The sequence below is a fragment of the Anser anser genome (assembly GCF_964211835.1).
Source record: "Anser anser genome assembly, chromosome: 16".
NCBI lineage: Eukaryota > Metazoa > Chordata > Aves > Anseriformes > Anatidae > Anser > Anser anser.
This window is the reverse complement of record NC_139737.1, coordinates 8583549-8597952: the sequence shown is the minus strand read 5'-3', so window position 1 is coordinate 8597952 and position 14404 is coordinate 8583549. Positions and strand designations below refer to the sequence as shown.

At 39.0% G+C, this 14404-nt stretch overlaps 1 protein-coding gene across 9 annotated transcripts in view; it reads right to left on the bottom strand.

Moving 5' to 3' along the window:
- LOC310882529 (uncharacterized protein) overlaps window positions 1–14404 on the bottom strand; it is a gene marked incomplete at its 3' end in the record, with an annotated part of 172510 nt that overhangs the window by 149974 nt on the left and 8132 nt on the right. For all 9 annotated transcript variants that reach the window (XR_014572998.1, XM_083801432.1, XM_083801423.1 and 6 more), the window contains exon 3: window positions 14128–14186. Coding sequence is in view for 2 of the 9 variants with exons in the window: in XM_083801423.1 (XP_083657549.1) it covers window positions 14128–14131 (4 nt within the window). The remainder of the gene's footprint in view (window positions 1–14127; window positions 14187–14404) is intronic.

Below are 14404 nucleotides of genomic sequence, written 5' to 3'. Positions count from 1 at the left end.
TATCTTTTACAAATATAAATTATGAGACAATGTAGAGTTAACAAAGAAATCTCAATTAGCTATCTCTCTTTTTCTCTCTTAACACATGTTGCAAACACTTGCATTTGTTCTCTTCCCAGCTCCTCATTCTCTAAAGGACGTTATAATTTATTGTCTCAAACCATATTTGGTATTTAGTGCCTGCAGAAGCTTGTGAAAAAAAGATGTTTGTTACATGAAAATGAAAACATATTGTGGTTTCACCTCGATTTCTTTCCTTCTCTCCCACTTCTAAAGAGAAGAGACAATTTTAAGAAGCAGGAAAAGTAAACAAATAAGATATACAAGAATATACAAACACAAATACAAACAAAAACAACTCATAAGTTAGGAAAAAAATGGAACTTCTGCCTGGGGTAAAGTATGTGAAAAGTGGTGATTTGTTCAAGGACAGAATTTTGGCATTTTTCTTTAGCTTCAAGTAAATAAATAAAACAAAGAAAAGTCTTTTCATTTGATTGTTTTACAGTGCCTGGGGCTATGTACATTGGACACTATTTGCAACTGTTTTCATTTAGGGATGAGTGAAGTGGTTCAATTAAAACATGAGCCGCTCTGAACCTTTGCTGTGAATACAACAGAATATTTCTGGGGAGGTTCAAGGAAGTCCAGTTAATTTCTTGTCATTATTTACCTCTTTGTACTTATGTGTGGTGACACTGTCTGGATTCAGAAGTGCCACCATATAAGCCAGTCCTATTATACTGTGCTTAATTCTGCTGATCAAAACAGTTTGAATTGGTTGGGCGAGCAGCATGGAAATTTTGGGGAATTAACCCAAATAAAATGTGAAGTTTTGAGGTCCACCCATCACTAAGTTACCACACCCACTGCTGTTCCCTTTACTTCTGTGGGAAAAAAAGGAGCTGTTGCAATTTCTAAGAAAAAGAGCACTGGAGCCTTAAAGCCTCAGGCTAGGTCTACACTACAGACCCCTGGAGGCACATGCTACGTAGGTGAGAGGTGCATAAGATGTGCTAGGAGAAACCCATAAGGTAGAAACAGAGAAATCAGGAAAATGGCACTTTGCTGGTGTGAGCCGTTTTTCTCTCCAAGGACAGCTACATTATACAACTTTTCCTTGCACCACGTTAGCACGAAGTGCCCGTGCTGTTACAGACATGCCAGAGGCACCTTTGGCTCTACCACTCACAAGTATTTCATCCCAGTGAAGGTCTCTCACCGGAGGCTAAGTTTCATCTTACTGCTTCTAAGCCAGCTATCTCAGCAAACAGAGCCCCTGGAACATTCCCTGCTCCGCAGTCCATCTGTGCAGGCTGGGTCCGACACGATACCAGCTCGCTGCATCCCCGTCCTCTCACAACCAGCTGTAAAAAGAGCCTCAGGCTACAGTGTCAAACCTCTCCAAAAATGAAAGAGGTCCTAACAGACAGAAGTGCTGCAGTCTCCCCTATGGATCCCGACCTCAGCAGCTCAGAGCTTGTAGCTGTAGTTGTCCGGAGACACGTGGCTGCTGATCGGCTGACATCCCAAGCACTGTTTAAGGGCACACAGTATCCACACATCACAGCTGTGTTTGTCACAGGTCATATAAATTGGCAGTTTTTCACTGACTAGCATCAAAGAGGATATACAAAATAGCTTTGCTGTGTTTCTTGCTGGTTCCTTCAGAGGAGGCTGGAAACCACTGCTACTGCTCATGTGCCTCTTTCACATGCTGACATACGCAATGTCCCGAACCACTTGCCGGACAAAATTTTATCAGCACTTTGGAATTTCTGAATTTTCCAGGGGTAAATTCCAATTTGAATTGTAACTGTGATCCCTCAGCTTTGCAAATGTACAGATCAAAGAAGTGTATGGTCATGCAGAGTTAAGGATGTATTATTTCTGATAGGAACACATACTACATGAGCTCACAGAGATTTTTAAAATTTGGAATTTGTCCTCCCTTTCGGTTTCTGAACACTAGATAGTAACTATTGCAGGCACAGGGTTCTTTTTCTTACTATATTTAGCAGGCACCATGCATTGAATCACATCTTTCTTCCATTATGGTTATAGTGATCGTCACCAGTTCTGAATCCTCTCTGAAGTTCCTTCTACTTCTAGTAAGGAACACCGATAAATTTACATTAGCCAGTTGACTGAATATTACATGAAGATTCCTGGCTCGGAACGAGGCAACTACAATGTGAATTGAAAATCCATTCATTCATTCACTGCTTCCCAGCAGCATTCCCTGGCCTGGAGCCAGATACCATTTGACGTCACGCTCTAACCAGGAACATGATGTACTGGCGCCGGGACAAAAGTTTTACTATGGAAAAAAAAAAAAAGAAAAAAAAAAGCAGCAACAAGCAGGAACTTATCACAGTAGAACCAGTTAAGAGGAGGAGATGGAGAACAAGCAGCAGAAAATTATATGGACAGGCCTAATATTTTGCTTTTGCCTTTTTTCACAGCACCCAACAGGTCATACTAACAGAAACGGCACACACAGATAAAGGTGTCTTTAAATACTTATTAATTTCCCTTCTAGTTGTTGTAGCACTTGCTGAAGCATGACAAAAAGTCTATTATTTCATGTTTCTTACTTCAAATTGTTTGAAACAAAATAATCCAAAGATTTTTGGCCTGCAATAGTTAGTTTTGTATGAAAAACCCTCAGTTGTGTTTATTTGAGTTAAATATTAAACAGGTCAAGTAGAGACTGAAAAGTTTGCAGTGTTAAAAAATCAAAATCCAAAAAGCAGTTTAAGGACAGAAAAACAATCTTTCCACTCTCTTCATAGCCACAATTAAGGCTCTGGGGAAAAAAATAAGGCCAACAAGTTTCTGAAATACTGCTAAGCATGCAAAAATAAGAAGATAATAAAATCTAGAAAATACTAAGAAATATTTGCATAGCGAGAACTCAAATTCTTGTTGCTGACGTGGGTTCAGAATGCCAGGCTGACAGCCCCCAGCCACACGTAGTGGGCAGAAGCACGGGGTCCCAAGCATGGCACTCGAGGAGGTCAGCCCTAAACTGGCTCTGGAGGTGGACAGACAGACCGACGTGCCCTTCCGAGGCTCCTTTGGCAGGCTCTCATCCCATGGGCAGTGCACTGGAGTGAGATGCCCACCACTTACACCCCATTTCTGGATTGTCATTGGCAGGCACTCAGATTCTGGGGAAGTCCCTTCACCCCTCCGCAGTTCAGATTATATCTAAAAAATGGGATTAGGGGTACTGATTTCCCTTACTAAGCACTTCAAAGACTACTGCTAAAACTTCTGCACAAGAACTACAATTATCGTTGGTGCTTGTTGTAGCGCTAGATTGTTTTCCTTTGAAATTTAATACTGTAGTTATCCCTCAAACAAAACCTGCTTCTAAACTTCTCCATCACTTTCTTGTTTGTTGGTGTTCTCAAGCTCTTCACAGAAATGCTGAATTTCAATTAAAGGCGGTGGAATTTGAGGTTGCTCAGCAAACACCACCAGGCAGCTCTCTGTATTTCAGTGGCTCTTTAAGGACCATATTCTTGTTCAATTCAAAACAGGATGGACATCCTGGGAATGAGCTATGTACATCCTTCAGCGGTTTGAAGCTAAACTAGAATCATGCGCATTGCACTGCACATACATTCCAGAAGCCAGTTTCACCATTTTCTTTTGGCCTGGGTCATGACCATCAGACTCACAGCATTAGTAAGTGGAGAATTCAAATCCGTGTTCGGCTGAATATACCCAGTCATTAGAGACATATGTAGAGGAAAAAGTTCACAAACATTGTGTTTTATTGAAATCTGGAACTACTTAGGCTGAAATTGGACAAATATGGACAATAGCATACCCACTCTGCATGGAAAAAATGCCCTGCCCAAAGTGCAGTTATCTGTTCCATGGAGAGTTTCAACCAGAGTGCCAGTGGCTAATAAATCCCTCATATATCTTAGTTTTCTCATCATCACTGGAGCCTGCTAATTAGCAGTAGCAATATAGGCATATTTAACGGTGCCAATTCTCAGCGATAAAATTCAGTACTGTTAGAATGCCATCCTGCCCGGTCACAGCGCAGTCCCTCATGGGAGCTAGATTTGAGCCTCTTCTGACCATAGGCGAAGATACCCAGGGGTTCATCCAGCAGTTCTTCGACTTGCTCAACTGCAGCACTCAGCATCGCAATGCTCTGCACCATTCGTGTTCTCTCCCTACTTACCAGAGCTTGCATTGCCTCACGTAGAAAAAAAATGTTTTCTATCAATTTTACATTATCTCAGAAAGACAAAGTTATAGCTGTGAAACACAATCTTCCTAATCTCCCAACATAAACCATAATCGTAACATTCTTTCCCATTTCCTTTGTAAATTATTCTTACTGACTGCTCTCAGTTTGAGCATTAAAGACTATTTTCAAAGTAGCCGCAGATTTATTTCTTAATTTGTACCAGATATCCTGCTAGCTTCGCTTCACAAACCATAGATTTATGTGCATCGGTAGACTATCAGAACTGCTTTCACAGGGGTGAAAGACTGAGTTTGCTACCTTGAAGGCATAGGTTGAGGAGAAAATCCCTTTCTGAAAGTGTGCCCTGTGGGGAATAATACTCCAAAAGAAGTAACCCATTCCCCAGATGTGGAGGAGTTTCTACAAGGATCTTCTTTCATGCAGCACCGCACTGTTGCCACAGCACTGCTGTATGCACAGCAAATGGACGTTGGGTCAGGTGATATTATTTCAGAAAATCATGGGATATGGCATGTGAAGGGGAAAAGAGGATGGTGGCTCAGAGCAACAGGGAGATGCTACTGACTGGGTAGCACAAATCACTGTTTTGGGATCTGAGACCACTGAACATGCCTCGCCTTGTATTTACGGAGACATTAGGCCATTTTTTTTTGACAGGATTTTTCTATTGAGCATCTACCATTGTTTGGGCAATAGTACTGTCTTACATATATGTACTTCTTCCACACATGGCTTTACGGGAGTGAAAAATAATAATTCACAAAACTTACTCAGTTCAGCATTTTCCACAATCCCTTGGACTGTGAAGTTCCAATGCAAAATTCTGATCTCACCTCAACTGGATTTTGCTTGAGAACAGTCTGGATTTTCTCCAATCCCTAAGAAACTGCTCTACTGCCTGTGAAATTATTTATTTGACAAGTTTTATGGTATTTTTAATAACTTATTTAATGGATCTTCTCTCTTTCATTATTTACTTGGGATCAATAGCTTATGTGCACACTGTGCAAACCTAAACACAGACAAACAAGCCCCAAACATCTTATTGTCCAAACACACATTTTTGGTTTTGGGTGTACACAGCCCCACCTATTGTAACCAATGACACGGTGCCAGAATTTCAAGCCATTAGGTGGGTCACGCATCCCATGGCATTGTTCATCTGGGTAACAGATGTAAGACAAACATGATACGTACATGTCCCAAAGAAGGCAGAGTGAAACGAAGATGCACGGTAAGATAATATAAAGGCTAAAAGCTGTTGGGTTTAAGCTACTATTTATACCACTTATGGCTGGACAGGGAAAAATATCTGAGAAAAGTACCAAAGTTTCAGCATTTAGCTGCATTCTGCACTGGAACAGACAGAAGACCTTCCAGTTGTTTTCTTTTCCAAGAGCAGAACACGAGTGCATAACCCATGTACAGGCGGCCAAATTTCAAAGAGCCATTTGTTTAAGGCACTTCTCTGAGACAGAGGAGACAAAAGTTAGTTCCTGTTATGAGTGCTAACGGCTTCTTGATTTTCCAAAATTGGAGTCTCTTCCGTACTCTTTTCTTTTGACTAGAAATTCCATTCTGGATCTTAGAAGCTTTCTGTAAAACTACATGTCCACAAGACTTTTTTTCTCTTCTAACCAAGCAGCATTTTTAGAGAAACAATGTTTTCCTAAAAAACTCTCGACCAGTACTCATTCATTTTACAAGCTTATCTTAAATAGAAATACACAGGTAAGGAATACAAAACCTTGAGCCACAGATTTTTGTGATTCACTGAAATATTGCATGCTGGAATGTATTTTGTAGATCTACATGTTTCTTCACTCAAAAATAATCCATTTTTTTGTGAAGACACTGCCTTTTCCAGCACTTAAAACTACACTCTGGCAAGCGAGATTCTTCACCTCATAAAATATGATGTTCTAATACTAGAGAATGCTTTGCTGTAACAAAAGTGAAGTCCCTTGTTCCATTTTAAAAGTCCCTTACAAAAAAGAAAAAGAAAAAAGAAAAGAAAAAAGCTGAAATGGCCCTGAAACCAACTGTAAAATCGTGCCTCATTTTATTTAAAAAAGTAGTATTTGATCTGATTTTGCTGCCTCTGAAAGCCATGCACTGTCACACAAAGACCTTCCGAAAGGAATTTTGTTTGTTTGCTTCCCTCCTGGACTTCTTGCCACTTTTATTTAATTAAATTAATTACTGTTGTATGGAAATAACTGTTAAAGTCTCCTGACCTGCAATAAGAGCTCAGTTTCATTTTCATCAAAATCAGCAGCAAACTGCCAGAAATGGTACATTATGGGGAAAAAGAATCAGTAATTTCAAATTTATTATTAAGAGAGATGGAATTCATACTACTGACTTGTACACAATAAACTAGATACCGAAATGGGAAGTTCATTGTCCTCACTTAATCCACTGTCAATACAGAGCAGCAGTATCCTTGAACCGCAATTCAATGCACCTGGCTCTAACTCACCACCTCTTTCTATACTGTAGAGGTAATTAAAAGCTGAGTATATAGCTAAAGTGTGCCTACAATTAGGGAATATGAATGTTACTCAATTCTGTCATGTAAAAGCACAGACTGATAAAAAAAAATAGAGGAACTACTTGCCTTCATTATTAAGTACTAAAAATATTGTTATAAAAATAATATTTATACGCAATCATGTGAACAAAGTCCTTCACAGAGAGTTAATACTGAATACTTGTATTTTAGAAACAATTTTTCATTGTACTGAGAAATTATCACGGCCTCTACTTTATGAGGTATTCTTGGTTTTTGTGATTTTTTTATACAAGAAAAAATAAATACATTTGCAAATATATTTAAAATATAAATTACATATTATATGTGTGCATATATATACACAGAGAGCACATATATATATATATAACACTGACAGCCAAATCTTCACCAGATTTAAACTTGCACCAATGAATTTCTACAAAGTGATCAAAACAATTCATATAATAAAATTTCTTCACTACACCACCTGATTTTCAATCTGTCAATAAATCATCCTTGGACAACTTGAGATGGGTGCTACGTCAGTCAAATGCTAAGGTGACAAAGGAGGTTTTCGTTCTTTATTTTGGTCAGCAAGTGGCCAGCTAGCACGACCCAACAGTACCATTTGGTTCTTCCCATGGGCAGACTGTTTCCTTGATGCAATCCACATGAGCCCACATTTCTGTAGCAAAGCACGCATTCAGCGGACCTAATTAAGCATTGTTTCCCCTTCACCCTTTCATTTTCTTCCTTTGGGAAAAGAGATTTTTTCTTTTCTCGCTGTTTTCTTTAATAGCCTAATTTTTATGACATATTTAAATCAGGAGTAACGCTACTGGATGCTTGGTATCTGCTACACAGGTAGGAGTCTGCATCTCCATCCCCATCACCAAGCGGAACAGCATCAGTTCTCCCAGCTCCCTCCCTTCCTGTGCATAAAGCTTTGGAGAAAGAATTGAAACTGGCCAACAAACATCTTGTAAAATATACTCTACTCTACACAAACCCCACAAAATGTAAACCAGACACTTGTAGCTCTGCAACAATAACTGAGATTTCCAGATGGTAGGTAGCAAAAATGATGCCTGTGCACACATACCAAAACCTTTATGACTTTAAACTATCACAGTTTTGGTTAATCCTGGATTGTCTAATGTGCATTTCAAATGTCAAAAGAGAAGACAATAACCCGTGTTCCTGTGGAGTTGCTGTCTCAGTTGTCAGGTCTGCAAATAACGCAACTAAAATAACCCTTTTAGCTGCACATTAATGACCATTCCCACTCGCTTCCTTCACTTAAATAACCTAAGTAGTTTAGAAGTGCATGTGGACTGCCACTTTGCATTGCCTTTTGTAAGGTCCTTAAGGGGTCCTGCCATTTAACTTCCTGTTAAAGTCTCCTCCAGTCTACAAGAACGCAATCACGATAACTAAAATGGACTAGATACAACCTCCAAAATGTAATGCTAGGCCCTACCTTTAACCTTCACGATGATTTAATCTAACACATTTTACTACAGAATTGGCACAGGCTAAAAATGACTTCATGGTCAGTGACTACAGCTCAGCAGACAGACAGTGATTTATGAGGCCTGGTGATTCTTGACTTCTCTGGGTGATGTGGCCACATCTTAACTGTGACACTACGCTGCGTGCCTTTGCTGCACCTGAACTAAAAACAGATGTTACAAAGAGCTGTAAGAAAGATTCATTATCAAGTGTTTAGGAATTTGGGGTTTGTTGGATGAGAAATGTTTACAAGAACTGCTTACAATGATTCAGATTTATATTTGTGCCAGATTTTTGTCCCACATACTTCAGGGTTTTACTGAGCTAGTGTTCATCACCAAAAGATCAGACACAGAGGAATCTGGTTATAGTTTTAACTGCTTCGTCCTTTGGGTAGAGGAGAACACATTCATCTTTCCATCTCGTTTCTTATTTATTAAATATTATATTTAGATGTGATGTTTAACAGTATCTTAATAAGTAATAGAAGAACATGACAGATAAGGGAAAATTTGGATATGTATTCTGTATTACCTTTTAAATAGACAATTTAATTTTCAGAACTTTGACTAATTCAGCAGACCTCTTAGGGACATTCTTAAGTATGAACGTCCACCATACAGTTAAAATGTTTTGCTGAATCTGACCTCACATATGAAATCGGTAGTAAATGAAAAGCCTTTAGTAGAAAACAACTTAAAAACAGAAAGTCAGGTCTTTGCAATGTACTTCATATTTGACTTCTTTGTATTTCAGTTTTCAATTAACTTGCCAAAGAGTAGGAGCTAAATTTAAATCCCTAGTATTTATATTTATCTTCTGACTTTGCTGTTTCATTGAAGATTTTAAAATTAAAGCTACCTTCAATCCATCAACATTTTCCTGGCTCCTTATTAAATTATAGGGGTGCTAAACACAGACCACAGTGTACACTAAATCCGACCAGTATTACTGGACTATGCGTCTAGGTAAGAAGAATTATTTTCATGACACCAAGATCAGACACTATTTTTAGGGTGTTTTTGTTGTGTTTTTTTTTTTTTAAAAAAAAAAAAAAAAAGTTTTACCATTTATTTCTCAGCTGAATTCGGACTCTGTACACCATACAGGACATTGTACACAGTTATTCTGTGATTTTCAAAAGCAGTTACAAAACTGAAGTACCTGAATCTTTAATTTCCAAACAGATTGCTGGTATTTTCACATCACACAGTGTACATGCACTTCCAAATCTATGCACAATGACAGAACACTAGCACCCAAATCAGAAACAGGTTTGCTAAATCATGAGATGTGAGGCAACCAGAAGTGGGGCAGAAAGGAGTTTTGCTACACCTCAGTTTAGGGTAATGCTAAGTAATATATCTGCAGCAGTGTGCACCATGTTCCTGTGTCAGTTTAGCATCTCGACCATTCGTACCACAGAAATGTCTTTTAAGCTTCTTAGGTAATAGCTTTTGCAAATGCTGTCCCAAGCCACAGACGTATGCTGCTTACTGCATACTGTGGTGGTCATTACACATGCAATTAGAGAACTTTTCCCACATTTGTGCCTTTTAAAAATGTTTAAATATAAGATAGACATCTGACAAAGAAGCAAAGTGAAACACCAAGCAATGCAGAATACCTGCTTAAAGATTAAACATGCCTGTCTGTATTGATGAAATTCCTGCTACAGTGAAAAGTTAGAAGAAGCCATCTTGAAACAAGATCATTCAGACCTCTCTGATGTAAATCAGCTCGTAGGGAGCAGACACTCCATGCATAAAGGTGGTCTGTGTGTGTGTTTTTCGGAGACCGGTAGATACATATTAGTTTTGGTTGTCACGCAGACCTGCTCTCTGAGAGGTTGCTGTGACCCACTCGTATCGATCTGCATGCAGATAGGAGCGAAATGTTGACATTTTGTAAGTGCTTTTCTGTTTTCACAGACAAGATTTTTCATAGAAAACAGAATAAATTGGTTTGGTTAAATTTCCTCCTAATTTATCAGCTACAAAATAGGCATTCGTTCGTGCTGGAAGGGCTGCCTTCATGATAAATAAGCAAAGGTTATGATTTAATCCTTTAGCCAGAGTACTCAAAAAAGATTCACATGTGGTATGCTTGCTGACTGATGGCACAAAGTAACTGGTTTTTAAAGATGCTAAACATGCAAATGTAAGTTCAAAATGCTTATAAAACTGTTTTTTCATTATTCTGACTACACATGCAGTTGGTAGAACCGTGCTCACATCCCACATCTCCTACAGGTGCTTACCAGTGTAATCAGCCACATGCACATTCAGCTTCCTTATTGGTTTGCAAACCATTCTCATGGACATTTACATATGCATTTGGATGCCCAAAATATCTGCTCTAAACAGTTTAATATGTAAAATCAGCACATGAAAATTCTACTGGAATATCACTTATCATTACTGGTACATAAATTATATACTCCTTCAAGACATCCAGGCTAATCCTTTCCCTCTTTTAGCACTGGAAAAAAAGAAGAAAAAAAAAAGAAGAAAATGTCTAATAATGATGGTACTGGAGCACTGGAATACAATGTCTGAGGGTATTAGAGAATCTTCACCCATTTACTGTCCATTCAAGTCCATCTGACCGCTTATCCTCCCTGCTCCAACACATTTTGTGCTCTTAGTATTCCTCTCCTCAGATGATTTCTCAGTGTTTCTTACATTAATCATAAGAAAGGGATATCCACATAGATGTTTTCATGGAAGGTCAATGCTGCAAGCTGCTGAGCTAACAGAAGATGCGCCTGAGAGAAGGCAATAGGCAAAAGCATGGAAATGCTTTGCTTAGCCTCATCTTCACCTCCAACTCCTTGATATACCCTGCACTCTGATCACAGCAGCTCTGGCAATATACTCTCCTCCCTTCCACTCCCAATATATTCTGTAGCTCTCTGCTTGGGAATCCACAGACAGACATTTGGAAAAAATATCCTTCTAGCTGATCCCTAATATTACCTCTTGAGATCTCTTCCAACCAAACGTTAATATCATTCCTTTCTTTCATTAAATATAAAGACCAACTTTTCCAGCTGGTGTGTATGGTACAAATTGGAAAATTCACAAGCTGCAAGTTTTGCCCCAACCCTAGTTTTCATACAATCCATGAAGAAGCAGAACATGGGCAACCTTCAACAATATCAGATTAGAATTCCTTCTTGAATTCCCACTCAATCTAATGAAATCCTGTTCATGGAAACGAATTTCTGTACATCACCCTATTTAATTCACACAACGAGAAGAAGTAGTAAACAAGGGACTTGCAACTTGCCCTTTTTCCTTAATATCAGAGCAGATTGCACATAACAAAAGGGCCAAGGCTGCATCATAAAAGATGATGCCAAACCATTTATACTTTGCATCGATATTACAGAATTGGAAGGAAATACATCTCTTGAGGCACAATCATTCTTGGAGCTTCCTTTGGATCAGAGCAACTCTGAAAAACAGTGCTGATTGGCCACCAAACAGCAAGCTATTCCAAGAGCATTAGCCCCTGTAGTTTTTATAAGCCATTACATTCAATAAATAAGGTGTCAGTAAACTGAAGGAGAATTTTACAGATGAAATATTGCCATATCAATTTAAATACAGTGCTAAGCTGACTTGACAGGTGGTCTGAGAATATCGTTTCAGTTAAGGGTGGGAAGAGAGAATAGCTAATCTCTCAATCACCAGACAGATCCAGACAGAAGTAACATTAAGGTGCCTCTTTTCAGCTGGCAAGGCAGGTAAGTTCACAAAGTGTTCCTGAAATTCTAAGGATTTTGTTGTGTCTGGACAGTGCACACTGTGAGAGCCCACAAGATTTCAGGCACTCTGGAGTACTGCAGGATCAGCAAATATTTTATTATTCTAGTATTTTAAAATATTAACACACTAATACCTGAAAACTCCGTTTGTGTTTTATGCATTTCAGAAGGCATTTTTCAGGCATTGTGGAGTGAGTTAACTGGCATACAGTAATGACAAATCTGTTCTCTAATTTATACCATTGTCTCACCTACCTGTTAAGGTCAGACAGAACACTGGCCCCTAGACGCAAGCCAGCAGCTCTCCACCGCCCCAATTATGCATTGCGCAATGTCATTGTCATTTCAAAAAACCGTGTATACTTCCAAGAGATTTCAGAAGAGTCAATGCAGGTTAAAACATTCCCTCCCCAATCCCACCACCCCATCCATTCTCCACCCCAACACCTCCTCCTGCACACGCACTTCTCCCTTCTGTTTATTTTTTGTTTTAAACACACTAAGCAAAAATTGACTTTGGCTGCTCTTCCTGAACTCTGAAGTGTTTGTGTAGATAAGAGTCAGATAATACGTTAGAAGAAAGTTTCATAGGTCCCTTTTCTCCTGGCAGGTAGTGACCAAGGCCAACCATGCACTGAGGTTTCTTTCCCTTGCAGCAGTATTTTTCTGGCTTGCCTGCTTATCGAACTAGGCCACGTTTGGAATTTTTATTACATCTGACTTGGAAAAAATATTTCAGCTGAAAGATACTTGTTTATCTACAGTGCTGGGGGAATACAATGTGTAAATCCACCTACTGCCATCCCAAATGTGGTGTTGGTTTTTAAAGCAGCTATATTGAGTCTTTCTTGGACTAAGTAAAAAAGGAGCTGATCTGAGCTCCTTTTCCTTTATGGGAAATATATTAAGAATGCTAGAAATCACATACTATAAAAGAAGTAAAATATGCCTCCAGAAACAATTGGTCTTTAGAGGACAGGACAGGACAAAAACAGCCACCCTTGCTTCACAATACTTGTTAAAATGGACATACTCTTATTTTCATATCACTACTTTCCTCCAATAGAGGTTGATAGGAAACTGGAAGCTCTCATTCTCTTCTTAGATAAAAAGAATTACAAACACTCCTTCCACACAAGGCATTTTCTGCTGCTACAGTGATCTTGTTTATGGCTTTTTTTTTTTTTTTTTTGTAATAAATATTCAGCTCCACATTGAGCTGTGCTTCTAATTGTTTATCTATGCTTGTCATGGCCTATACTATATCCATGGCCATCAGGAGATGGTATATGGAAGTAGGTCCAGAGAGAATCATTTAAAATATGACCTTAACTTAAATCACAATTTTCTGTGAATCACTGAAATCATAGATTTAGTTGTGGTGTCTCAAGATGAAGAATTTAGTGGCAATAGTGGCTTGAGGTGTTGATATTTGTCTCCTGTAATCTTCCTGCCCCAGCATTACTGCACTCTGTTTTTCTAGAAAACATGCTTTGTGTAGCCACATGGTTCCCTATACTGGAGGCCTGCTCTGACTTAAAACTTAGCCAGAAGAAAACCTAGGATCTTTTTTCAAGTAGATGAGTTCCCAGATCCATTTCCAAGTGCAGCTGCATAAATAGTTGGGCTGGCACAATTGAGGGGGTGGTACGCCACAGAAACCAGCAACAGGTGGCACAGGAGGTGAGGTTAGGTCCACATTGCTGCCACAGACTTGGCTTTTGGGTATACAGCTTCAAGTCTAGTCCGCAGTTCATGTATATAATTCTCATAGCTTCGGACTGCGTGTACTGGCAGGAATAAAATCAGAGCAGACTGCAAAATGCCATGGCAAACTTAGGTAAATTTGCAGCTGGCCTGCTTGCACTGAATGCCATGCCATGGTCGTAGTGATAACAGTGACATAATGGTCTCAGTATTAAACCAACGGTGTACCAATAAACCAAATTTAAGTTAATGCCTCCTTGCATATGTACAAAGAGCAGCCACAACTTTGAATGACTACAGACACTTCCTTAAACACTTGTCTTCAACTTGAAACATATTCATGCTTGCAAGATCTCCGCAATAAGGCCAGACTTAAACACTCACCCATTCTGTAGCCCTAGGATATTCAGGTGAAGGTGATTCCAAATTCAGATATGCCATCCCTGTTGTAAAGAAAAAGAAAAGGGATTATTTAAAGAAAGCTTGCTGAAAACATTATTCTTTCATTAATATAAAACACTGCATAAAGCATAAAACAGCAAGTAAAAGCCTTGGGATAACATATCCTATAATCAGAAACCATAACAATAACATCTTCCATTCTAGTAAAGAGCACACAGTACCTGAATACCCTGTAGCAGCATGAATTGCATTTTGAAAT